We start from the raw sequence: 27,370 nt of genomic DNA, 5'->3' as shown, positions 1-27,370 counted from the left end.
AAATTATTTGTATTTAAATAGTTGTTTTAAATTATTTTTTATTAATAGGTTTTTTAAAACTACATTTAGCTATTCTAAAATTAAGTTTAGAATAAATATTTTAATATAAAATAAAGTTATTGTTTAAATAAATATGATCCATATAAGTTAGTTGATTATTGATCCAAAACAAATTAAATAAACACTATATTTATTTAGAATAATGAAGTTTTTAATTAAAAAATTATTTGATAAAAAATTGTATTAAAATATTTAATGAAATTAAAAAAATGCCATTCAAATTTTTAATACAAATTAACATATTAAAAAAAAAAAAAAAACTCTAAAATGGAGATGGTAATATAAATAATAAGTGGTAGAGAAATAGTTAGATAGCAAATTCCAACATGTTGAGAAATAGTTGGATAATAGGAGTTGTAATGAAAATAAGGATGAAAAACATTAATATGAAAATATATTTATTTGTTTGAAATTTTAAACATTTACATATTAAAAATTTATTTAATATTTTAGTTTATTAGAGTTTTAATATGGTTGCCGTTAGTCTATTTTAGGTTAACTAATATCATTGTAATTTCTAAGTGTCTAAGTATTTTTTTTTGTTAACAAGGGGATTTGCATCTAAAATCTCGTCACACAAAACTATTTCATTTTCAATAAAATTACCAATAAATCTATTTCAGAAAGCTAATAAATATTATTATTTTAAATCTAAACTTAAAAACTTTTTACAATAAAATTTAAATAAACAAAATAATAATTTTCAAATAATATATCTATGAAAATATTTTTTTATCAATACTAAAAATTAATTATTTTTAAACATTTATATAAATAAATTATTTTATAGCTATAAAAATAACTATAATGAGAATTAAATTAAAATATATTTTTAATTCAAGTTAGTTCTATATTAAATTACTCCCTTTTTTTAATAGGAGTAATTCAAATCCAAATTCTATTCATTAATGATATTTTATATTTATAAATATTTTTTAATATAAAATTAATAAATATATGTCATTAGAATGTAGTTTATAGTGATTAGTATTTTATAAATTAAGAGATCCAAAATTCAATATTTCTGAAATAGTCAAATATAATGAGAGAGACAAGTTGTATGCTCCATAGGTATAGTGGCCAAAAAGTAATCTAATTAGGTATTTCTTTAATTAAAATAAATTATATTAAATTATAAATATATAAATATATTTAGAGTTGATAAATATCTTTATGAATAATCACATCATTAAGATTTGGTCGCCTTTTCGAATCAACCAATGTTTCCTTCACCTTGTCGTGAGGATGAACCAAAACATTGGTTGGTTGGAAACGTCCACCAAATCCTAATGATGTGATTAATCCAAAAGACATTTATTTATAATATGAATCACAAAGTCTTAGATCTAACATATTTAGAGTTCTATATATATTGTAAAAAATTCTAATTATTCAAAACTTATAAATAAAACTTGTAATTTCAATAAATTCTCGCTAAAGTTTAAATAAATTTAATTAAAAAATAAAAGATAAAAATAAAAATTAATTTAAACTCCGGCCCAATCCTTTCTCCAAATACAAAGGTTATAAACATAATTACTACTTTCACAAGTGTCATGTGGCTTTCTCCAAATACAAAGGTTATAAACAATAATTACTACTTTCACAAGTGTCATGTGGCTTGCCGACTTGTTCATCGGATAGCCGAATGTTGTTTGGTCTACATGCATCCAGCTACTTAGGTTTGGCAGGTGCCATTTATGAAAATTATCATTTTTAAACGTATCACGGACTTGACTAATCATGCCCCGGCTGTCATGATATTATATTATTGGAAACTTGAGCATACGAAAATTTGCCAAATCTTTGAAAATCAATTAAAAAATCAAACAAATCTTTTGAGATCAATACGAAAATCAAACGAATCCTGCGAGATCGAGCAGTCTTTCACCTACTCTTCGGGTACGAGCAGAAAACACAAGACTTAGAAACCAAACTGAGCATTTGCAGACACGCAGTCATGACAGTGTTGGCTTAAAGCGAACGCGATGAGATGACGCAGAGAAATCTATGGGGCCCAATCAGAAATGACTCCATTAATAATCTGCAACGTCACGCTCATGTCTAGTGAGGATTCATATTTAATTAGAAAGAGTTCGTGGAATTCTCGGAAAAAAAACAAATCTTGTAATAATATGGAATTTTGAGTGCTATTTAAGCGGGAGAGCAGAGTGGAAAAACTAAGATTTTCGAGTCAACCCTGCGGTGGGTTCGGGGGTCAGTGATTTCTCGGGGATTTGACAGGCAGGCTGTCGAAACCCATTGGAAATAGCACTCAAATCGGTGGAAAATTTGAGTAGAACTATGTGATTTGGAAGCGATTCAATCCGAAAATCTGATTTTCAGACTGAAAGTTTGGCCTATCATTCACACCATAACGTGGAAGAGAGAAATTCTCTCAAATTCAGATTAGATTGCCCGCAGAATCTTGCGCAATTTGGGTTGTATTTTTTTGTGTGCCTTTGTACATGTTGTAGATCGTGTTTGAACGCGTAAGATCTGGGATGGTTTTGGGTGTCCAAGTTTCTGTGAAATAAAAAAATGGCATCGCTGTAAGTCCACCGAAATATCTGTGCACGATATCCGAAATTATTTCCAATCTCAGACGTCATGGAAGCCTGATTATACGCTTGGGATTTTAGTCAACTCCATCCTCACAAAACCTTTCAGCCTGCTTTAAGCGATCCTTGAATTCATTAGTTCGTCGAATCGAATCAATGAATTTGGGTTGCTTACCCGAAATTTGGATTTTTCTAAGAAAGTCGTAGAGTTGTCAAAATTTTCCAAGGAGAATTGTGTAGTTTTTAAAGTCTGTCCAACCTTTTGGGTAGAAACTCTACCATTCTCAAGAACCAGAACCAGAAAGTCGTAGAGTGCCAGCTCACATTGGTATTGAGTGAATCAGATCAGATTGCTTGCTGTAAGGGTTAAATTGTGGGTGTTGTGTTTCTGTACAAGATTTAATGGGAAGGAAAGGTTCTGGAGATTCACAGCTGAGAACAGAGGATAGCATGCCTTCGACTTCAGATCAATCGAGCAGACAGGGAGAGAGCACTTCCCAGCTTCATGTTCTGGCGGTGGATGACAGTACTATAGATCGAAAAGTCATCGAAAAGTTATTGAAGAATTCATGTTACAGAGGTAATCTTGTGCGCGGACTGGGATTGATTAAATTTGGTTTATTGATGTTTTGGGATTTTTTTTCTATTTGTAGGCATTTCAGCATTTTGAAAGCTTATTATGTATTTATGACTGCAGTGACCACAGTGGATAGTGGAAGAAGGGCTCTGGATTTTTTGGGATTAGGAGATGATCACAACGCTGTAAATGTAAGTAACTGAAAGCTGCAGCCCGATTCATTAATGTACCTCTGAATATATCTATGTTTCTGAAAATTGTAATACCAAAATATCACGCCGTATGAAGTTGTAGAATTGTTAATTAGAATCACTTGTTCTTCCCCATTTGGGAAGAAATCAGCCCTTCTTTTAGTACGTTGTAAGATATTAGTCTTCCTCTTACCATGATGGGCAGAGAAAGGTTGTTGGTATTTGGTTAGCTCACAATGTAGACTTACTTAATAGGCTTCCCTCTTGCTGTCATGGTAAGAGAGAAGTTGCTGTTTAGCCGCTGGTCCTCTCACCATGGTAATAAGAGAGATTGTTGGTATCTGACCAGCCCATTATATAGACTTAATAAGCTTACCTCTCGGTGTCATGACAAAAGAAAAGTTGCTGATCAACATCTTTCTGACCAACCCACAATATAAATTCATTTAAGAGCACAACTAAAGATACAACATTTCAAACTATCAGACTTTAACCAAGGTGGTAAGATCACAATGATTCCATCAACTACTCAAACTAAATTCAATTAACTACAACAACTTCATATATCTCATATTTTGCTGCTTTTTGTTTCTGGTTCAGGACCTCCAGGTAAATATGATAATCACGGACTACTGTATGCCTGGAATTTCTGGCTACGATTTGCTCAAGAGAGTAAAGGTACTTCTATTCTCTTCAAGCATTCAGATATCAGAAAGTTGCTCTCATTCATTTTGAAGAGGATGGTGATTGGTATCAATATTTTTGACAAAAACTTGTAGGAATCCTCAAAGCTCAAGGAGATTCCTGTGGTGGTCATGTCCTCTGAGAACGTGCCTTCTCGAAAGCGCAGGTAAAATGCCAATTGCTGACTACATGTTCTTGTTTTTGGATACAAATAAATAATAATAGAATGTTATAGTAGTTTTCATACGGTAGCCTGTAATCTGAGCAGATGTCTGGATGAAGGCGCAGAAGAGTTCATATTGAAGCCCGTGCAGATCTCAGATGTAAAACGACTGAGAGAGTATATGAGCAGAGTTCAGGAGGAAAGCAGTTATTGTCCAAATGGGAGTTTGAATTGAGATGGAGTCGATCACCATGGATATACATTATAGTTCTATACATATAAGAGAGCAGTTTTGGTAATTAGGAGTATGGAAGAATGCAGCCAATTTCGGATGGGTTTATCATGTTGTCATTTTGGCACTGCTGCTGCAGATTCTATTCCAGATCTGAACTATGATTGGGTTTTAGAAAGTTCAGTTTTGAAGATAAATCAAGATACGAGTTGCTATCGATTTCAGTTATGTAATTACAACGAAAAGAAATAAAGAGGATCGGATGTGCAGTTATTATATATGATTTTTTTTTCTATATATAATTCGGAGTAGAGAAGCTTATTTTACAATTTAGTATGTTTTATTTGGAAATGTATATTGAGTAGAGAAGCTTATTTTACAATTTAGTATGTTTTATTGTATAGTCAGTATGATGTGTAATTTTATTTATCTGTCATCAAAATTGAAATTTTGCTAAAAAATAACTATACAAAATATTTAAATAATATCAAATTAATACAAAAATTTGCATGTAAAGAAAATTGATCTTCTCCACTCATATTAGATCCACGAATCTATATAAATATATACATACAATTGAAAATATTTAAAATTAAAAAAATTAATGGATACTAGTCCATTTCTATAACTATCATTATAACTTCCAAATATTTATATATACTCTTTATACAAATAAAAAAATTAAAAATTAAAAATTTCAAATCTTTTAATACACTCAAATTTGTCATAACACTTAACCAATTAAACTGGCGCAAATTAACTTAGCCAATTAAAGTGACCAGAATTAGCTTAGTACCCATTGATTTCTATAACTATCACTATAATTTTTAGATAGCTACATATCTCATTCGATAATTATATCACTATAACATTTAGATAGCTACATACCTCTTTCGATAGCCACATACACTCATTACGCAGATACGAAATTGAAACACTTAAATGTCAAATCATTATTCATAACACTTCGCCAATTAAACTGGCTCAAATTGACCATAACAAATGGGCAATTAAACTGGCCCCAATTGCCCCCTGAGACTATAAAAATTCTATTAATTATAACATTAGAATCGAATCGAATATTTATGTCTGGTGAAAAATATCTAAACTTTTAAACTTTAAGAGTAACTATTCTACCCGTTGTAACTATTTTTTTTGGGTTACTTGACCAGGAATGACATTTTGACTAACTCTTTTCAAACTACAGATTACATCTCACTGCATTATCACCTTTTAAACTTTAAGAGTAACTATTCTATCCGTTGTAACTATTTTTTCGGTTACATGGCCAAGAATGACATTTTTATTATTTTTAACTCTTTAATGGCTATTTTTCAAACCACAAATTACATCTCTGTGCATTATCTAGAGATGTTCCATAAGAAACTAAAGTTTAAACCAAAAATGATTGCATGACTATTGAATGTTTGATGAACATTGATTTCGAGTACTTCATTATAACTAATATAATATAATAAGTAGTTTGTTTAAATATATTGTTAAGTGTGAAGCCAAATTCATGCAGGATTCTAGATCTTTCTACACTGCCATTAGTTTCTAGATCTCCATCTAAATCACATGCAGGATTCTAGATTCTTCTTCAGCCTCTATAAATTTGTAATTTCTCCGACCAAGGAAAGCAAGCCAAGGTCCAGGCCTGTTACGTAATGCAAAGTGATTTCTATTCTCCAGTGATTGTTTTATCTATTCCGTTGTTTCTGATTGAGTAATCTTGTTATTTCTCCATTTGTCTGTCTCTGAAATTATTCTTTGCTATTGCCTTCTAAGTCTCTGAGTATAAATCTGTTGTGTGTGATGTATGCTTTGAACTATCAATTGGTATCGAGCTAGGGTCGAATATGCACTGTGGAAGCCGCTCAGTGCCATCGCCTTACTCTGGCAGCATTCGTTAAAACGTTCGCTGTTACCTCTAGAGTTGTTGAAGGATCTATTTAGGAAATCAGAAATCCCTGCAAAGAAGAGAGTCTAGGAAAGGATCTATTTAGGAAATCAGAAATCCCTGCAAAGAAGAGAGTCTAGGAAAGGGATCTGTCGAGGAAATAGCTGTGGAAGGCTGGAACTAAAAGATAGTTGCTGCAAGAAAAACAAGGTCGTGGACCTATGTTGAAACATATTGCTGGAGTTTGAAACGTGGTGTTCGTAAGTTTTTTTTACATCAAGCTTGCACGTATACATCAAGTTTTTTTCTCAAACCAACATATGTATGTATGAAATGTGAAAAGGTTAAAACATTATATATGTTTTTTATATTTATTATGAAACATATATAATTATATGTTGGAAATTTGAAAAGTATATTTTAAAAAGAAGCAGGGATTTTGAAAAGGGTATTTTAAAAGGAGGAAGGTCATTATTACTAAATTTTAAAGAGTAATAATTAAAGTTTTATTTTTTAAGTGGAGTTTTTGTGTTTTGGGGTGTGAATATATTGAAAATGGAGACAGCAGTTACAGATATGGAGAAGTTGAGCAGGGCTAATTTTTCCCTATGGAAATCACAGATGGAGGGCTAATTTTTCCCTATGGAAATCACAGATGGAGGATATACTGATTTTGAAGGATCAATATTTGCCAATTGAGGGCACAACAAAGAAACCCTCATCGATGACAAATGAAGAATGGAATAAGATAGAAAGGCGATTGCAAAAATCCACCAATATTTAGCAAAGAATGTGTATTTCAATGTATCTGGAGAAAAGATGGCTGAAGGATTATGGAAGAAGCTCCGTGATCTATATGACAAGAACACGGCATCAAACAAAGTGTTCTTGATGAAGAATCTTTATAATCTTAAAATGAAGGAGGGTGCTTCAGTTGTTGAACACTTGAATGCATTTAATATTACTACTAATCAGTTTGCCTCTGTTAAAATCATTTTAGATGATGAAATTAGAGCCATTTTGCTAATGTGTTCTATGCCAAACAACTGGGAAAATTTAATTGTAGCTATGAGCACTTCAACAACTATATTGACCCTGAAGTTTGATGATGTCAACAACAGTTTAATGAATGAGGAACTACGATGCAAGTCAATTGCGGAAAACCAGGGAGGAGAAGCTCTAGCTCTAGCTGATTGTGGTAGGAGAATGGATCGAGGCCGGCAAGGGCGATCAAGATCGAGAGGCTGATAAAAATCAAGGAGAGGCAGGATCATCTGCTTTCATTATGGCAAACTTGGTCACATGAAGAAAGAATGTCGATTTTGGAAGAAAGGAAAAAAGGATCAGAGACCATCTAATACAAATCACAAGTCATCCAGCACAAATGAAGGTGAGACTATTGTTGTAGCCACATATGGTGATGTGTTGTTTACTATTTCAGTAGAGGATGCATGTGTATATACATCTACCATTAGCTTTGATTGGATCCTTGACTATGGGGCATCTCACCATGTAACTCCATGCAAAGATAGTTTTGTTTCATATAATCCTGGTGATTATGGTAGAGTGCATTTGGGGAATAATCATTTTTGCAGTATTGTTGGAGTGGGAGATGTCCATATCAAGATGAAAGATGGACAAGATATATTGTTGAAAAAGGTTAGGCATGTACCAGAAATGTGCATGAGTTTAATCTCTATGGGATGACTGGATGATCAAGGCTATTCCATAAGCTTTGGAAAAGGAGGCTGGAAAATTAGCAAAGGAGCATTGGTCATGGCCAAAGGACCCAAGATAGGAACATTATACACATTGAAGACACTGATAGGAAAATCAGATTTGGCTGTTGTCACAAAAGAAGGAAATTCAGTAGATCTATGGCATAAGCATTTGGGTCACATGAGCGAGAAGGGCTTAAAAATCCTTGTTGGTAAAAATTTATTGCCAGGTTTGAAATCCTACAATCTTGATCTTTGTGAGCATTGTATATATGGTAGACAAAGAAGGGTTTCATTCCTTAGAGGTGGCCATGACAGAAAGAAAAATGTGTTAGAATTGGTACACTCATATGTGTTTGGGCCTGTTAACATCAAATCATTAGGAGGAGCATCATATTTTGTAACATTTATAGATGATGCATCCAGGAAGGTTTGGGCATATCCTATGAAAAGTAAAAGTGAAGTGTTTGGAATATTTCAAAAATTTCATGTTGTTGTTGAAAGAGAGACTAACAAATTACTGAAGTGTTTAAGAACAAATAATGGTGGAGAATATTGCTCAAATGCATTTAAGGAATATTTTAATAGGTTTGGCATAAAGCATGAGAAGACTGTGCCTGGTACTCCTCAATAGAATGGTGTCGCAGAAAGGATGAATCGCACCATTATGGAAAAGGTGCGAAGTATGTTGTCCAATTCCGGTTTGGAGAAGAATTTTTGGGCTGAAGCAGTTAGGACCACCTGCTACCTCATAAATAGATCTCCAACTACAACCTTGGATGGTGGTATCCCTGAAGAAGTTTGGACTTGTAAGAATTTGAATTATTCTCACTTGAAAATCTTTGGATGTGAAGCATTTTTATATTCCCAAAGAAAATAGAGCTAAGCTAGATGATAAATCTATGAAATACAATTTCTTGGGATATTCAAATGAAGATTTTGTTTATTGTCTATGGGATCTAGTCAAACATAAAATTATTAGAAGCAGGGATGTTATATTTAATGAGTCAGAAATGTTCAAGATGACTGTAGATGAGTTGGAGGTCAAGAAGGTTATTGACAGGTTTGAAGAGCAGTAGGAAAACATCCCACCAATACACGAAAATAAATAGCAAATTAAGGAGCATGAAGAACAACAAGTGGAAAATGATGAACAACAAGAAGGAATCTTGTAGGAACCTTTATAGGAGATTCAACCTGATAATGCACCACCACAGTTGGTTTGCAGATCTTCTAGGCCTCATAAGCCTTCACAAAGGTATCCTCCTTCAAACTATATTTTGTTCACTGATGAAGGTGAGCCTAATTGTTTTCAAGAAGCTTGTAAAGTTGAGCACAGTGAAGAATGGAAGAAAGTAATGGAAGAAGAAATGAACTCTTTGCTGGAAAATAAAACTTGGGAGTTGGTAAACATCCCAAAAGGTAGAAAGGCTCTACAAAACAAATGTGTTTACAGGATTAAGCATGAAGATGACAAAAAGAAGGAGAGGTATAAAGCAAGGCTGATGGTGAAAGATTTTCCCCAAAAGGAAGGTATTGACTTCACTGAAATTTTCTCACCTGTTGTTAAAATGTCATCCATTAGAGTCATTCTTGGTCTAGTTGCTGCTTTAGACTTAGAATGTGAATAGTTAGATATAAAAACTGCTTTGCTTCATGGTGAATTGGAGGAAGAAATTTATATGGAGCAGCCAGAAGGCTTCATAGAAAAAGACAAAGAAGGCCTTGTTTTTAGGTTGAAGAAGAGTCTCTATGGGTTGAAACAGGCACCTTGACAATGGTACAAGAAATTTGATTCATTCATGTTGGAACATGGTTTTCAGAGGTTAGAAGCTGACCATTGTGTCTATATCAAGAGGTATGATCAAGGAAAGTATATCATATTATTGTTATATGTGGATGACATGTTAATTGTTTGGCATGATAAGAATAAGATAAATAGGTTGAAGAAAGATTTGGGTAGCATGCCCCATTTCCAACTCTAAAGAACGAGGTATGTGGTGAACATCGCCCCACTTTCTGGGTTGGACCCCATGTAGATAAAGATAGCATTCAGAGCAGTTGGACAACTGGAGACAATCATGAAAACCAAAGCCAAAGAAGCTATGAAGGGTCCACGAGGCCGAGAGGAGAAGCCGGCTCCAGAAGGAGAAGCCCAAGCTCTTAATCAGGATAAGTTGGAGATCTCACAGGACATCGCAAGGAAAGCTTTTCTGCTTTTTATTTTTTCTTCAGTTTCATTTTTATTGGTTTTTGGCATGGCCACTGATTTTACAATAGATATTGGGCATGCAGATTATGCATGACAGAAAAAACAAAGGTTGTGGCTGTCACAAGAAAAATATATCAAGAAGGTGCTTGATAGGTTTAATATGAAGGATGCCAAGCCAGTTGATACACCCCTTGCTGCCCACTTCAAGCTGAGTACTGAATTATGTCCTAGTGATGACAAGGAGAAAGAAGAGATGAGCAATATTCCTTATGCTTTAGCAGTCGGCAGCTTGATGTATGCCATGGTATGCACATGACCAGACATTGCATATTTAGTGGAAGCAGTGAGCAAGTTCCTTGCCAATCCAGGCAAACATCATTGGCAAACAATAAAATGGATTTTGAGGTATCTCAAGGGTACTAGTCATTATTGTTTATGTTTTGGTCATAATGAGACTATGCTTGAAGGATTTATAGATGCAAATATGGCTGGAGATATGGACACCAGAAAGTCCACTACATGTTATTTATATACATTTGTAGGTGCAGTAGTATCTTGGGTGTCAAGGCTACAAAGAATAGTAGCCCTCTCTACAACAGAAGTAGAGTACATAGCTGTAACAGAGGCTTGTAAAGATATGTTCTGGATGCAACAAATCCTAGGAGAGATAGGCATAAAGAAGGACAAGTATGTGTTATATTGTGATAGTCAGAGTGCCATTCACTTGGTGAAAAACCCAACATTTCATTCAAAAACCAAGCACATTGACTTAAGGTACCATTGGATCCAGCATGTGTTAGAGGAAGAACAATTATCCTTGGAAAAGATCCATACAGATAGGAACCCTGTTGATATGTTCACTAAGATTCTACCACGAAATAAAAATGAGTTATGTAGAGGCATGGTAGGACTCGATGTGACTTGATTCATGACTCTTATTTGGCTTCAAGTGGGAGATATACATGTACAGTTTACAGAATTTTTATGAATAATCATAGCGTAATCATCATGGAAAGTTGTAGGTTTTTAGAACCTTGAGAAATTTTCCTAGTTTGAACCAAGGAGTTGAGGGAACAAGCAAGGTTCTTCTAACAATAAGAGATAAAAGAGATATTTTCCTTGTTTGTTACATAACTAGAATTAACCGGGGAGTTGATGGAACGAGCAAGGCTCTTCTAACATTAAGAGATAGAAGAGATAAGAGATGTGCACGTTTACTCTAGGTAGGGATGAAATTTGATGGCAAATTACATTTACTCTAGGCGGGGATGAAATTTGAAGGCAATTTTTCTTATTACATGTGATCTAGCTATTAAATATGGTACAACATAAAATTTTTATTTTTATTTTGGGTTAAAATCATCAAAATAGTCACTAGAATTGAGAAACTATTAATTTTGATGGGTGATTGAGATTTGAAATTCTTACCCAGACTCTAGGGGCATTTCATTAATAGAGAGAAGAGAAGGGCAGAGCTCTTATTAGATTTTTCATGAAATTATAATTTTAAGTCATTTACTTTTTTTTGTTTGCTAAGGTTCTGTGAGTTTTTTTGTTTGCTAAGGTTCTATGAGTCTTGAGATGACTGTACGCTTAACTTTTGGCTTTTTGGCTTGACAAACCATGACACAGGGGCATCGGACATCTAAGTCCTCAAGATCACCCAAGCTCCGGTATAGACCACACCACCCCTTAAAATGCCTAGATTTTTGCCCACAAAATTTCAAACCAATTACTTTCACATCATAGAGTGCCTTAATGGTACACCCCATACCATCTATTCTAGCCAAGTCATTTACTTATTTTAATATAAAAATAAATTTAACATTTAAAAAAATCTTAAAATATTCAAATAAATTTGTGAAACCCTCAATTATATAGATGCTCAAAACTTAAAATTACAATTTTCACAACGACCAACTTAATTGAAAACAAAATTTATTTGAAAATTTACGAAAAAAGAACCCGAAGCATTAAAAAAGAAAATTTAATATATACCCAAACATTTTTTTCCCTTTTTAATGATTTTTTTAAATGAGAAAATAAATAGATTTATTTATTTAAATTTAAATTAATTTTATTAAATTAAAAAAACTAATTTTAAAAATAAATTATATTATTTATTTTATTTTAAATTTATTACACATTTAAAAAAAATATTAATAAATATTTTAATGTAACATGATGAAAGGAACCTCATTACATTTATAACCAAATACCAAATAAAGTCAATTCCTTTAATTGTAGTTTTAGTTTTAGCCAATTTATTTCATCTTAATTTTATTTTAATTTTAGCTAATTTATTTTATGTTAATTTTATTTAATTATATTAGTAATTAAAGGTATAAATTTCCAAAGAAAAATAACAAATGACAAGGGCATAAAGTGGTCTATCACAGTGAGATGCCTTTTCATACTATTTGAAAGTATCTCATTTATGATAAGGAAACGTATTCAATCATGTAGACCTGTCAACAATGGAAACATTCTATTTTGGGGAAGGAGACGGTCATCCACATAAATTTATATAGCCACCTGGGAAGTTGCAAAATGATTGTCATTGGAAAAGCTCCACATACTTGCAACAATTCCATTTAAACATTAAATGGAAGAAGGACAACACCAAGCACATCGCAAACTACCTTAGCCAACCCCCAATTGTGGCACTAAGCACAATTCTCAACTTTTGTGTGCACGAGACTTCTAGATGGATGCAAAAATATGAAAGTGTCTCATAATTCGCTGCCACGTACAAGATGTTGATGGCTGGAAAGTCAGTTCAAGACTTTGACCTTCAGGATGGAATGTTGTGCTATTTGGGACATCTATGTGCTCCTTTAAGCAAGTGTGTCACACTGATTTCGAAGGCACATTACAACCAAGTCACATGACACTTTGGTGTGGAGAAGATAGTGACAACACTAAAGAACTATTTTTATTGTCCAAAACTATAACTAGAGGTTGGAAAATATATCAGATCCTGCATTGATTGGGCCATCGCTAAGCTAACCATTAAGAAGCAAAACATGTACACTCTTTTGCTTACCAGGGAAAATTTTAGGGGTTACTATTCATAGGTGGGCTAATTTTCCATGCTTTTTCCAAAAAAAAATTCTCTAATTTCCATTTTTCCTAAAAATGATTTGCCAAATTTTTATAGTATAAAAGTATTTTACCTTAAATATCGCTAAAATTTTATCAAGATTGTACAAAAAAACATTATAAATTTGAATACTTTACAAATATATCACCAAATATTTTATAGTTTGCATGTTACGGACTAGTAAGATTCACCAAGGTTTCTAAACTTTGAGATAAATTTGCATCCCTAAAATTTTCCCTACCTACTCCTAGCCATGCTTGCGAATCCATATCCATGGACTATATGTCTAGCCTTCTTTCTACCAAGCATGGTAATGACTATGTGTTTGTGGTTGTTGATAGATTTTCTAGGATGGTCATATTGGTTGCTTGCAAGAAGAGTATCACAACAAAATCCTCTGCCAATCTATTCTTCAAATGAGTATGGGTGCATTTTGGGATCCTGCGAACTATTATATCATATCAGGATAGAAGTTTCCTTAGTGCATTCCCGTTGAGCCTCTGGTCATTTTTGGACACCAAAATCACCAAGTTGATTGCATTCCACCACCAAACTGATGGACATATAAAGGTCGTCAACAAAATTATAATGCATATATTATGAATGTACAACACTAAGCTTCCATGAACATGGGGATGAGAGTCTCCCCTATGTGAAATACAAATACAATAGAGCTTTCTATAGCTCAACTAGCCATAATCCCTTTTAGGTGGGCCTCAACTTTCAATCATTGTGTCTCATTGACGTTGTAATGCCTCTTGCAACTACACAGACATAATATGCATGTGTTCAAATCGAGGCTGATAAGGCCATCATTTTTATTGATTGCATTCAGCACATCCACTAGCAGGTTCATGATATCCTAGATAAACCCAATACTAAGTACAAACAATGCCATGATCAACATCGAGTACCACATAAGTTTCAAATGGATGACAAGGTTTGGTTACATTTGTAGAAGGAACACCTTACAGGAGCCCATTGGATGTTTCAACCACTCTGATATGGGGCTTACACCATTACCAAGGTTATGGTTGATAATTCTTTTGAGCTAAGTATCCCCCCATTCCTTGGCCTACTCCTAGTATTTAATGTGGACCGCCTTTGGCCATACTTTCCACCATTGTTGGAAACATCAGAGGTTTTCGAGCAACTAACACCAATAAATCTCAACCTAGATTGCATTGAAAAAGCCACAACTGATCAGATCATGAAAACACAAATTAAGAACAATCTCTAATAGAGGATTCAATTTCATCGGGTTGTCAAAGCCGACCAACTCCTACACCAAGGAAAGTGGCTCTCCAGGGACCATGTTCATCAGAAGTTTCCTCACTTCATAGAGGCACTCAACACAATGGAGACCATTGCTTCCATTAGGGGATTTTTGAGGTTTAAAATGGGCCTCCTAAGGAAATTATAAAATAATAGTGGAAATAATAAAATAAGATTAGATTACATCATCAAATTTTAGAGGAAAAAAAGATAAAAATATTTTTTCAACTCGTATTTTCAACTTATCTTCGTATGGGTTTACTCAAATTTCGAGAAGAAACACTCACTGGATGAAAAATTTGATTCCTCATCGAAGGAGTACCCATGTTGCATAATTTCGATGGACCCTACTACACGAAAAATGAGAAATATATGAAAAATGTGATTGCAATCACGTTTTTTCATGTATTTCTCATTTTTTGTGTAGTAGGGTCCATGGAAAGTATGAAACATGGTTACTCTTTGGATGAGGAATTAAATTTTGCATCCAATGAGTATTCCTGCTCGAAATTTGAGTAAAAACTTAGGGAGATATGTTGAAAATATGAGTTGAAAAAAGGTAATTTTATTATTTTTTAATCTTTGTACTTTTTTACTCTAAAAATGGTGAATCATCCCCCATTGTTGACATCATCATCTTGAATCCTATTGGTTCTTATAAAGTTTATATTGGTTGTACATTTTTCTTAGGAAGCCCATTTTAGACCTTAAAAATCCCCTAATGCTAAGGGGGGAGGACTGAACTACATGGATATTTGTGGTCGCCCACCTATTCCACACTGACCCCCAATACTATTTTTTGTTAGTTTCTTATTTTTCAGTACAATTTCCTATTTCAACAATTTTATATTTTTATAAGTTTTAAGGTCCTGAACTTCAAGAGCTGTTTTGAGGCCTTAAATGATGTTTTTTTGGGAAACGGGCAAACATGGGCCGATGGTTGATGTTTGCATTCAAAATTTGTTGTCTTCGGATAGAAATTTCTAATGGGTTATCTTGCATTCCAAACAAAGATCATATGTCAAAGTTACAACCTCGAGAAGGCGACATTCCAACTAACCCCATGGGGGCCCATACCTTTTGGCGCTTCGTATCCTAGGGTTAGGTTTTTGGATGTTTAGGGTTTCTCATTGTTTCTTCATAATAAAAAGGACATTGAGTCTCATTTTAACATAGTTCAAAAGGCATGTAGCCATCACATATCTTCTCAAATATAAACTACAATCATCTGAGCTAGTTTTCTTTCATTCTGCATATAAACAATTTTCAACATTTGCTATATATTAATTGAAGTTCAGTTTCACTATATCTATGCCTTTCTGTTTTAAATATGTATTTTTTTTTTCCCTTCATAAATCTGGATCAAGAGGCGAGTCTATGTGTGTGACAAATATGGGTAAGCTTCCTAGAGTTCTTTCATAAGCTAGTCTGAAAAGGTTTCCATTTTTCTAATATCATTTGACACATTTTGATTAGTTGGTCCTAGCACATCATCTTTGAAATAATAAAATATCCATATGCTAATGTTGATAGGTTCTACCTTATGTTTGATAATTTCCTCTGCCTACTTTGGTGACATGAGTGATGTAACCTTCACTCAGTGTTTATCATGGTATGTGAAAATAAACATGTTAGATTACTTGAAGGTCTAATTTAAGGAAAAAAACCCAATAACTTGAACTTATTATAAACATAAATATTAAGCTCAAAATAAAATCTCTTACTCTATGAACCATGGATTTGCTACATGAGTTGATAAGCTCTCATATGTTCCATGATGATATCTTCAATGAGAACTTTAAATTTAATTTTATTTTCCTTGCCTTCTTGTCTAGATAGAGCATCAATGAATTATAGAGAACTTGTAGTGTGCATCCATGATGAGAGATAATAATTCAAAATCATGTTTGTTCAGTTATTTTTAGAGTCGTTGTACATGAGTGTATGAAAATCAAATGAATACATGGCCAAGTATCATCCATTGGATTCCATCCCCTACTAAGTAGCGGGTTAGGATTTGTCAATTTGGTTCAAGGCCAAAACAAAACTAGCAATTTCCTTATGAACTAGAGATGGAAATGTCTACACAACTAAGTTATTCTTCTAGGGTTTAGAAATCAACTAAAATTTTTGAGCTTGGTAAGACTTCCATTTTTTTAACAAATCTTGTCCATCCATATTTCTTTTATATGTTGTTGGGTGTGAAAGGCATGACTATTAGAGTTAAAGGTTGAAGGCACTTAAGATTTAAAATTTATTTGTAGATGATGATCTTTTATATGTGGTACCTAGAACAGGTGTCGGGGATATTGAATTGTAGCATTGGATATAATATAACACACCCCACGACTCAAATGAACCTATACACTTTTAAATCCTTAGAGATGTTAACCCTTAGACAAACCCTTTTATGAAGGGGTGGGTTAAAAAACCTCTCTAACCCATGGAAACTATTGTAGATTTTAATCCTCTACAGTTAATTACATTAAATGTATTCCCAATAAAAAAGAATTGATGCAATGGAAAACACTAACATGAACGCATAGATTTTATCTTGGAAACACAACTTGGAAAACCAACCAAATTTTCCTTTCAATATATCTTCTTCTGTATAATAATAAAATACAATATATATCTTGCGACCTCCATAAATTGCAAATCCATTTACCATGGATTAAAATATAACTGTAATACCTTAACTGAAACTACAAGACCACGGGAAAACCACCATGTGTTACAAAACCATTGAAAGAAAAAAATGTGTGCTGAAAACCACCAAAAACATAAGCAAAATACTGCTATTTCATCCCTTATGACCCCCTTGTTCCGCTCAGTGCTATGTACAGTGAGTGGGAGTAATCATGCAAAGAATATAACACATACCCAATAATTATTTATTAGCGTTAATATATGCTCCAAAAATTCCCTAAATCAAGGGCCCCCCTGAATTTCACACAAACAACTTAGAGGCTTCTTCAATGGAGAATTGTAATTCCATTTGACAAAAACAACCAAAGTGTTTTGATACATCGAAGGGACGTGACATATAACTTCATGACATTAATTTTTTTCCTTAAACAAAAATTGAAAAAAAAAAACCCTTAGTTTGGTTACAGATGGGGTAAGCTTTGTAGGGTAGTTTGAGTGGTTAAGTGCTTTGAGATTCATGTAGATGGTCTCAAGTTTACCCCCTGGGCTAGATACTTTTGTTGCATATCATACTTGATGTCCCTATGAGTTAAACAATTTTAATTAATGTTGATGGAATGCACTAGGTTCCATCCACAAAATGTAAGGAAGTGCTTATCAATTTCCCTACAAAGTTTTCCTTAGGAAAGAAAGGGTGCAAATGGAATTAAAGATCCATTCATAGTGTTCCCAATCTTTGGCTCAAGCTTTAATCACATCTTTTGTTTGCATTTTCCCAAAAGAACAGACTTAAAAGTACCAAGAATCATGAATATCAACAAGAGTTTCATTAGAAGGATTCAACACCTTGCGTATTGCCTTTGAGATGAGCTTCCATGGGGTCTTGGGAGTAACCACACTAGTCATCTTTGTGCTCAAAATATCCTTGCATAATAGCCAAAATAGAAGTTTTAGATGGTAGGGTGACCATTTGATTAATCCCTTAATATATTATGACATGCATGAAAGTTTGTAATCTTAGGCTCAAGTGAGCTCAACCAAACCCAAAATAGTAAAAATGCAACTAGGGAAATAATTTTGGACTCAACTCTATATTTATTCATGATCGACAATTCAAGGCCTTGAAATTAGACCTATTGATTCATAAACAATATGATATGTCATTAAAAGAAATAAATTCTGTCACCATTTTTAAAATTGGTGAGAGATGTGATAAGCATCATGTTATTGCTCATACTTATGTGATTATTACATAATTAGGGTATTTGGACTTGCTTATGGATATATTAGTTTCATTGGATAAACAATTTAGCTTTATCTTCTTTTCACTAATCAAAAGCAACTAAAGTGGAAGGCACTTTAAAAGCGATATCAATTGGAGAAAGAGGTTGAAAACCAATATGAGTTTGTTAATGAGGTTTTGGTTCATTGGTGAGGGTGATAGAATATTAAGTCATCCATAAGGTTTTAATCTTGTTGTGGTCTTCCTCACTCAAACAACATGTCATTAAATGGAGAAGGTAAGGTGCAAGTACTAAACAATTTTGATAAAGTAAACACCATTTTGACAAACAAATTAACCTAAAGGAAGTCCATTAAGAAATAAAAACCTTGAGTGTAAGGAATGCTTCTAAAACTCAATATAAAGTTGGAATGGATCATGATTTGTTAAGTTGTGTTTAGATGTGTTGGGACAATGTTCCCTAGGGTCAATTTTGGGGCAAAAGCCCAAGTTTTGGGGAAAAAAGCCCAAGTTTTATTGTAAAAAGTGTAAAGTCTCTGCAAGTTGTGGCCGCGGAGCACATAGATAATAAAGTGTCATAAAGGGTTTTACCCTTCTTTTATGTAAGTTGTGTCAGCTTTATAGATCTACCCATGGTCCACGGACCATGGGATTGTATAAGTAGGAGAGTCTTAGAGAGTCTAAGGCAGGTAATGAAGTATGAATATGACTGTAATGGGTCAGTAAGAGAAAGAGAGAAGAAGTCTTAGAGTAGAAGAGAGGCTCTATAGCTATGTGCGTAGAGACCTAGAGTAGAGTCCACAGCTAAGTGCGTGGACCCCTACAGTTGAGTGCACAATGAAGTATTGAGTCTGTAAGAAGAACTGAAGTATTAATAAGGAGATTATTCCAGAAATTCCTGTGTTTATTTATTTCCTTCTGTTATGAATGAATGGGCTATTATGTTATGATGAATGACGGGTTTATAAATTAATACTGTACTGATGCGTGATTTGACATGATTTATAATTTCATATGAACACAAGTAATAATAATTGTTTACATGAAGAATATCTTGTTGCATGTTAAATTTATTGAACAATTAAGCCGATTTGGGTAAATACGGAGTTAGGAGTAATCACACAGGTGTGTAACTGGTTGATTCACCTATTTAGGGTCTGTGAAAGATAGTTGTGAATGTTTGCAGAAGTATAGAATCTGATTAAGGGAAGTTATATCGATAAGCCCTAAAGGCTTAATGATTAGTGCAAAGGAAGGGTTATGGAATCAAATGACATTACACTAATCTATAGGTATGTAAAATTAGTTCCAACATCCCCCCCATACTACTTCGGGTAAGACTTCAGTCCGTGCTCCGCGAGTTGATGCTGAAAGGGCTAGTAGTGTAGGGATTTGTTTGGGAAAACTGACTGTGAACCTGGATCAGGACCCACTAAGCCAACAAAGGATTCCGTTGCTGGGACTGGGATCTACATAAAGAGATGTGTGATGTTGCATCACTGGAATCTAACTAAGAAGGAAATTGAGGAGTGGTTGGATAGAAAGATCCACAAATTCATGGCGCAAGAAAACAGAAATCCACAATTGACGAAAGAACAGTCATTGGACAGGTATCTATACACAAAGATACACGGAATTTTCTTATGTTCCTTCTTGATCGAGCTATACGAGTGGATCACTAAATTGGCAAACGACCAGGGAAGGTGGAGGTTTGACGGTCCAATAGTGTGGACCCCAGAGTCAGTGCGAAGATTAGAAGCCTCTGAAGATAAGATCGCATGCACTTTCGATCACTGGCTTGATCGTGTCATCGGAGGATTTGTGATAGAATTCACGGTCGATACCTCAGTGAGCTACAACGAAGTAGAGTGGCCCTTATTCAAGGGGCCGCAAGGTAAGTATTTGAGATATTTGAATACTTGGATTAAAATTCTTTTGTGTGAAAAGCAGGTTATGCAATTACCTTGATGTTTGGACCTACGTGAATTGGAAAGTTATTCAGGGATAGGGGGAGAACATGCCCTGAATATAGCCCTCTTATTGAGCCTCCTCAAAGTGATGACAAAGGAGCAGCATGGGCTTCACCGTAGAGTGTTGTCCAGTTAATAAGGAAAGGGTTCCCGCAAATACCCCATCCACCCACACCACCTCCATCTTCACCTCCACAACATACACCTTCACCCACACCACCACCACCTCCGCCACCATTCAATATGGTGAATACAATGAAGTTGCCTGCTTTCAAGGGCTTGGAGAGTGAGGACCCTGACCAGTTTTGGTTTGTTACGAAGGCTGTGTGGAAAGCTCAGAATATTACAAATGATCAGATGAAGAAAGCAATGTTGGTTACTACTCTACAGGATCGTGCAATAACATGGTACATTAAGTACTGTACCGATAACGCAAAGGTTGTGTTAGCAGACATTCAGATTGGAATGAATAAGGAATTCAGTAGGCCCAAGTCTGAATCACAATCAGTTGTTGGATTCAAGGAAATCATGATGAGGCTTGGCGAAACACCCTGGGAGCTAGATCAGAGATTGAAATTCTAGATCCGTGAAGCTAACTTGAATGTTATGGATGGGCAACACTATGAATGGTTTGTGGTTGCGCTCTTGCCTCATTTAAGGGTTTCTTTATCACAAAAAAATATTGGGGCCCAGGCGGAAGCCCTGGAGATTGCGATGAGATTGAATGAGACATAGATTCAAGATGCTGCTTTGGGAGTTTAGTAGATTCACACGAAGTTGCAAAATCTTTGCCTAAATTTCCAAAGTCTAAAGAGAGATAGAGCGGCTCGGCCAGAGGTGTGCGAAGAAGTTTGGTGTCTGAAATGTAAGAGTCAGGTGCATGATAAAGATCATTTCCCTGTCTTTGCGAATTATGTAGTAGGAGGAGGGTTGATGCCTCTAAGGCCGGAAGATCAAGCCGGGCCAAGTACAGGGCCTGTGCTATGGTGTGATATCTATCAGGTAGCTGGAAAACATGTAACAGACAATTTCCATTTGCTGCAGAAATTTGTACAGACACCGCAACATCTCTTTTGCAACTTATGTAAATTAGTGGGTCATGATGAGTGCAACTGTCGTAGCTATGTGTTAATGACATCGAATGCAGACATAAACGTGGCCTCCAGATCAAGGTGCTAGGGGAGCGCGAGGAGGATATCAGAGGTGTAGACGAGGCCGAGGTGGAGGAGGACCCACGAGAGGTCAGGGACAAGTTATTTGCTACAATTGTCGAGTGCCAGGACACTTCGCATGGGAGTGTACGAACTCGACGTGCCTGTCATACGGATACTGTACTTAGTTTGACCACACGACAGAAGACTTCCCTGTATTGATAGCTAAAATAAAGGAGAAGATGGTGCAGCCTCAATAGCCTAGCCAGAACCTGCAGATGATGAGAGCTAAACCCCGCGAAGAAGATCCTAATGTGAATATTGTGTTGTGGAGTGGAATGAAAACTGGCAAGGATAAAGGAAAGCAGCTTGAAGAAAGTGAGTGGGCCCACAAAGCTCCAGAAAAGGAGGTTGGATTTGATTTAGAGCACATGAAAGAAAAAATCACGGAAAGGAAGAAAATCTTTGCAGAGGCCTCTACCTCAGGAAGTTAGTATAATCTATCTGAAGAAATGGACCCCTCCATGCTTACCATGTTCTTGGAGACATGTATGAAGCTGCTACTCGATAGAAAGGTTGTGAAAGGGTTACAGGAGTTGATCAATAAATGCGTCAGTAAGGAAAATGCTCTTGAAGGACCGCGCATGGTCAGAAAAATTGGTAAGCACAAGGAAAGAACAGGGTGTGAGATGAGGCTCACTGAGCAAACAGGAAAATATGAAATGGACCAAGATATTATGGATCTTGGGTTGGATACGAATGCTTTGCCTAAAAAAACATGGGATAGAATGGGGAGACCTACACTGTAGTGGTATCCAATTCAATTAAGGATGGAAAATCAACAGAATATTATCCCCATGGGAAGATTGTAGGGAGTGATAGTAGTAATTGAAGGAGTGAGCCCGTTGGATGATTTTGAAGCGATAGAGATTATCAATGACAACAATCCATATCTTGTGCTCCTTGGGATCGACTGGGCTATTGACATGAATGGGGTGATCAATCTGAAGAAGAAGACAATATCGTTTGAGAGGAAATCACTCTGCGTAGTAGTACCTTTGGACCCTGCAGAAGGATTGTGTTATACTGAACCGGTTCATGATTATGAAAGTAATGATGATTTGGACTAGATCTACAAAATAACAACACGAGACCAATATTTGGTGAATCTGATAGTAGATGGACACATTGCATGGGACCGTGAAAGTTCCTATACATCAGATTCGGATGAGGAGTTGGAACACTGGGAGAATAGGTTACATGAAGTATCTATGCTGCGTTGTAACATGATGACTAAATCGTTGTGCTGTGTATCATTGGAGGTAAGGAGTTTACCTTATTATGATGGTATAACTGATGTAGATAAATGTTTGGATGCATTTGAAAGGGAAGTGCTTGAGAAGCATTGCTTCCATGCAATTGATTTGGCGCTGCAAGCTACACCTGCAAGATGGTGGGGTATGCATAAAGACAATTTTGATGCATGGCGTCAATATCGAAGGATGATGAGGCTGCGGTTTGGTCCCCCAAAAGTGCGACTGACAAAGAAATACGATGGGAGGAGTGATCCGCATGATCACTTAGCAAAATGGATTGACACTTATGGAGCAGAGCCGCAACCGAAGTGAGTGCATTTGTTTTGTCACACTTTGGATGTAATACCGATGAATTGGTACCTGGAAACAGAGCTCTGCCACGACACTGATGAGTGGGACGTTTTGAGACAAGGATTATTGATGACATTCAACTTTGAAGATGGATTCGAGTGCATCAATGAAGGGTTGTAGGAGGTCAAAGCAGTAACCTTCAGAATATCGCAAGATCCCTTAGATTTGATTCAACCAGATTGGACCACCTAGCTGCACCATACGATGGAGTGCTATAATGTGACTGTTAAAGAAGAAGATGAGGATACAAGGAACATTAACATCCCCGAGGTAGAAGGACACCGCAAAGCTAAGGTACCACATATAGAGAATCTAAATACCACTGCGCCACTGAAAACCAAATAAGTGAACATTGGCATAGAAGCGGAGCCGAATTTTGCGAAGATAGAGGACTACTAGGATGATGCTACAGTGGATAAGGTCATTGAGTTTCTCTACGAATATCAAGATCTGTTTCCCACAAAGTTTTCAAACTTAAAAGGCATCATAGGAAATTTGGGAGTGATGAAAATAACTTTGAAACCAGACATGAAACCTGTTAAGTAGAAGCCATATCACCTTAATCCTAAGTACAAGGAAAAGGTCCACTATGAGTTAGACAAGATGTTGGTAGTAGGTATTATTGAACCAATGGAGGAATCTGATTGGGTGAGTCCAATGGTAGTTCATGAAAAGAAGCAAAAGGATGAAATAAGGATTTGCATAGATCTCATAAAGCTGAATGATGCATGCGTTCATGATCCTTTCCCAACTCCGTTCACAGATGAAGTGCTGGATAATGTTGGTAGGTAGGAGGCCTATTCATTCACGGATGGGTTCTCTGGATACCATCAGATAAAGATTGTTCCAGAAGATAGGAGTAAGACTACCTTCATGACTGAGTGGGGATGCTTTCAGTATACAGTAATGCCTTTTGGACTTAAGAATATGCTAGAAATCTTCTCTCGAGTAGTCATTGCAACGTTCAAAGAGTTCATTCAAAAGTTTTTAGAGGTATATTTTGATGATTGGACAGTTTCTGGACTGGTAAAATGCCATGTAGCTAGTTTGTGCTTGACGCGAGATACATGTCGGAGGTATCAGATCGCACTAAACTTGAAGAAGTGCTTATTTTGTGTCCCTTTTGAAATCTTGTTGGGTCAGGTAGTGTGCAAGAAAAGCTTAATGCTAGACCCTACTAAGATCACAGTCATAATTAATTTGGAGGTGCTAAGGAGTGTTAAACAGCTGGGCGTAATGCTGGGTCATACTGGATATTATCAAAAGTTCAGCAAGAGCTATGCCTAGATTACCACGCCGATGGAAAAGCTATTGAAGAAGGACACTACATTCTGTTGGGATGAATAATGTCAGTGGATTCTAGATGTATTGAAGGAGAAAATGGTCACTGCGCCGATCCTAGTCTTCTTGAATTGGAAGAAGGAATTTCATGTGCATGTGGATGCATCATGTATCACGTTGGGAGTAGTGCTAACACAGGCTAGTGAAGGAGAATTGGATCACTTGATAGAATTTGGGAGCAAGAAGCTCTCTAAGGATGAAAAGAATTACTCAATGACAGAGCACGAAGGGTTGGCTATGGTGTATGCACTCCATAAGTTCCAACATTACTTGCTAGGTGGACACTTTAAGATGTATACAGACCATTCTGCATTAAAGTACCTAGTCAACAAGCCTGTGTTTGGGGGGGGGGGGGGGGGGGGGGGGGGGGGGGGGGGGGTGCGGGGGAATACGCAAATGGTTGTTGTTGTTTCAAGAGTATGATTTCGAAGTCATTGTGAAGCTAGGGCGATTGAATGCAGGGCCAAATCATCTGTCACACATTCAAATAGGAGAGGATCCTACCATCTTAGAGGAGGGGCTTCCTGACACACAGCTCTTTCCGATGCGTGTAGAAGACAATCATTTTTCAGATATTATCCACTTCCTGACTACAAGAATGGCTCCAGAAGGATACACTAGTCAACAGAAGAAGGAATTAGTGGTGCACGCGACAAAATTTTCTGTTATTGCAGGTCACTTGTATAAGATGGGATCGGATGAGATACTGTGATGTTATGTGCCTGATTTTGAACAAAACAGTATCCTTGTTGAAGCTCATGGAGGAGCTGCGAGAGGCCATTATGCAGGAAAAGCAACAATGCAGAAGATTTTACGCGCTGGGTTGTGGTGGCCAACATTGCATAAGGATTCCAAAGCATATTGTAGGGCATGTGATGCACGTCAAAGGACCAGTAGGCCATCACGCAATGATGAGATGCCTTTGAATCCATAGGTATCATTGCAGCCATTTGAGAAATGGACAATTGACTTTGTAGGACCGATTCATCCTCTGAGAAAGAAAACGGGTGCGCGGTATATCATCACTGTGACTGAATATTTGACTAGATGGGCAGAGGCATAGCTCGTGAAGGACTGTACAAGAGAAATAACATTGAAATTTATGTTTGATTATGTGTTGACCAGGTTTGGTTTCGAGAATATTTTAATGAGTGATCGCGGTATGCACTTCCTCAATGAAACAATCAACGTGCTGACAGAGGAATTCCAGGTTTATCACCAAAAGAGTACTTCATATCATCCTCAGGCCAATGGGATGGTTGGGGCATTTAATGAGATATTGGAGAATGCTTTGACAAAGGTTTGCAATGTGCAGAGGAATCATTGGGACGTGCGCATACCAACTTTGTTGTGGGCTTACAAAACTACCTGTAAAAATCTTACTGGTCAGACACCTTTTAGGTTGGTCTATGGCATAGAGGCTATGATGCCTACAGAGTATATCATGCCTAGTCTACACATAGTGGCATTCACAAGGATGGCGGACCATGGAGTCTTAGAATAATGGCTCGCGTAACTAACAGAGCTCGAGGAAGATAGATTTTTGGTTGGATTCCATCAGCAAGTTGAGAAGGAACGCGAAAAGGAATGGCATGATTGACACATCAAACTGCACACCTTCAAGGTAAACGTTTTAGTTTTATTATATGAAAATAAGTTTGATAACTTTCTAGGAAAGTTTTATATGCATTGGCTGGGGCCATATGTGATCAGAGAGATTACCGATGAAGGAGCAGTTTAGCTTGTGAAATTGAATGGAGATCCATTTACGGGAATGGTAAATGGTAGCCAATTGAAGCCATACACCAGGGATCTAACCCAATGACTACATGACGGTAGCACAATCTTAGTGCTCCAGGTAGCTACAAGGAGGCGCGAGACTATAAACTACACTGCCCAGTGCATAGAGCTACGTGATGCAGGCTCTGCGCGAAACAGGAGGGTGTCACAGTACCAAAAGAAGTATGAAGGGAGCTCTGCTATAGGGGTGGAGACCATGTAGCGTAGCCAAAAAGTGACCGTTACCATCACTATTCATGATTTGACTATTAGGAGATGGTTAAAAGGAGTTTGGGGGGGGCAGCATTTAAGGCATTTAAGTCTGAATTTAAGAGTGAAATATTTTGAAATCTGCCTCCAATCTCGCATTTAGGGATGGATTTTTAGGGGGAATGGTCGAATTTGAATTTGAATTCACCTATAAAATAAGCGTGGTCATATAGCGAGAAACACTTTGCATTCTACAGATTTTTGTGTTGTGCTATCTATTGTGCATGAACCGTGAGTTCTTTGAGGATTTTCTGGAAAGCCCCGTGTTCAATTAGTATCTCGAGTACGACAGAAAGCTTATTCGAAAAATCATGTTAGGACCAGGTCCCGCAGAAACTGCAAGCACTAGAGGATTGATCACCTCTGAGGAGCTGCTCCAGAAGTGATGAGTATGGAGGTTCCAGCAACAATGCCTACGGTGCTGAGGTCACCTAGGCCAAAGCCTACACCGATGAGACAAGTCCCCAAGTCGAAAAATGATAAGCAAAAGAAGATGATGCTGGTGTCTGAGTCACCAAGGAAACATGTAGCTACCTATGAACGAAGGAAAGAAAATATGAGCGTGAAGGAGAAGGGGAAGGTGGTCGATCTGGAGGTGGAGGAGGGTGCAAAAGATATCGACAT

General features: G+C 36.2%; 1 protein-coding gene across 2 annotated transcripts; it reads left to right on the top strand.

The window, feature by feature from the left end:
* Window positions 1–2,196: 2,196 nt before the first annotated feature.
* On the top strand, window positions 2,197–4,746 carry LOC149232374 (two-component response regulator ORR3-like). 2 transcript variants are annotated; one of them, XM_089376478.1, is made up of 5 exons: window positions 2,197–3,201; window positions 3,319–3,389; window positions 3,990–4,067; window positions 4,169–4,239; window positions 4,356–4,746. In XM_089376478.1, the coding sequence occupies exons 1-5, from the start codon at window positions 3,024–3,026 to the stop codon at window positions 4,516–4,518; spliced, it is 561 nt and encodes a 186-aa protein (XP_089232604.1). In that variant the 5' UTR covers window positions 2,197–3,023; the 3' UTR covers window positions 4,519–4,746. The 2 variants fall into 2 exon arrangements, with proteins under 2 accessions (XP_089232604.1, XP_089232605.1); XM_089376479.1 differs by having other exon boundaries at window positions 4,342–4,746.
* The last annotated feature ends 22,624 nt before the right edge of the window (window positions 4,747–27,370 follow it).

This window comes from Pinus tabuliformis, chromosome J, assembly GCF_031772625.1.
Source record: "Pinus tabuliformis cultivar Carrire ecotype Pingquan chromosome J, CPIR1, whole genome shotgun sequence".
NCBI classification, from domain to species: Eukaryota; Viridiplantae; Streptophyta; class Pinopsida; order Pinales; family Pinaceae; genus Pinus; species Pinus tabuliformis.
Note: the sequence above shows the minus strand (reverse complement) of the source record. Positions and strands in the feature narration are given on the sequence as shown.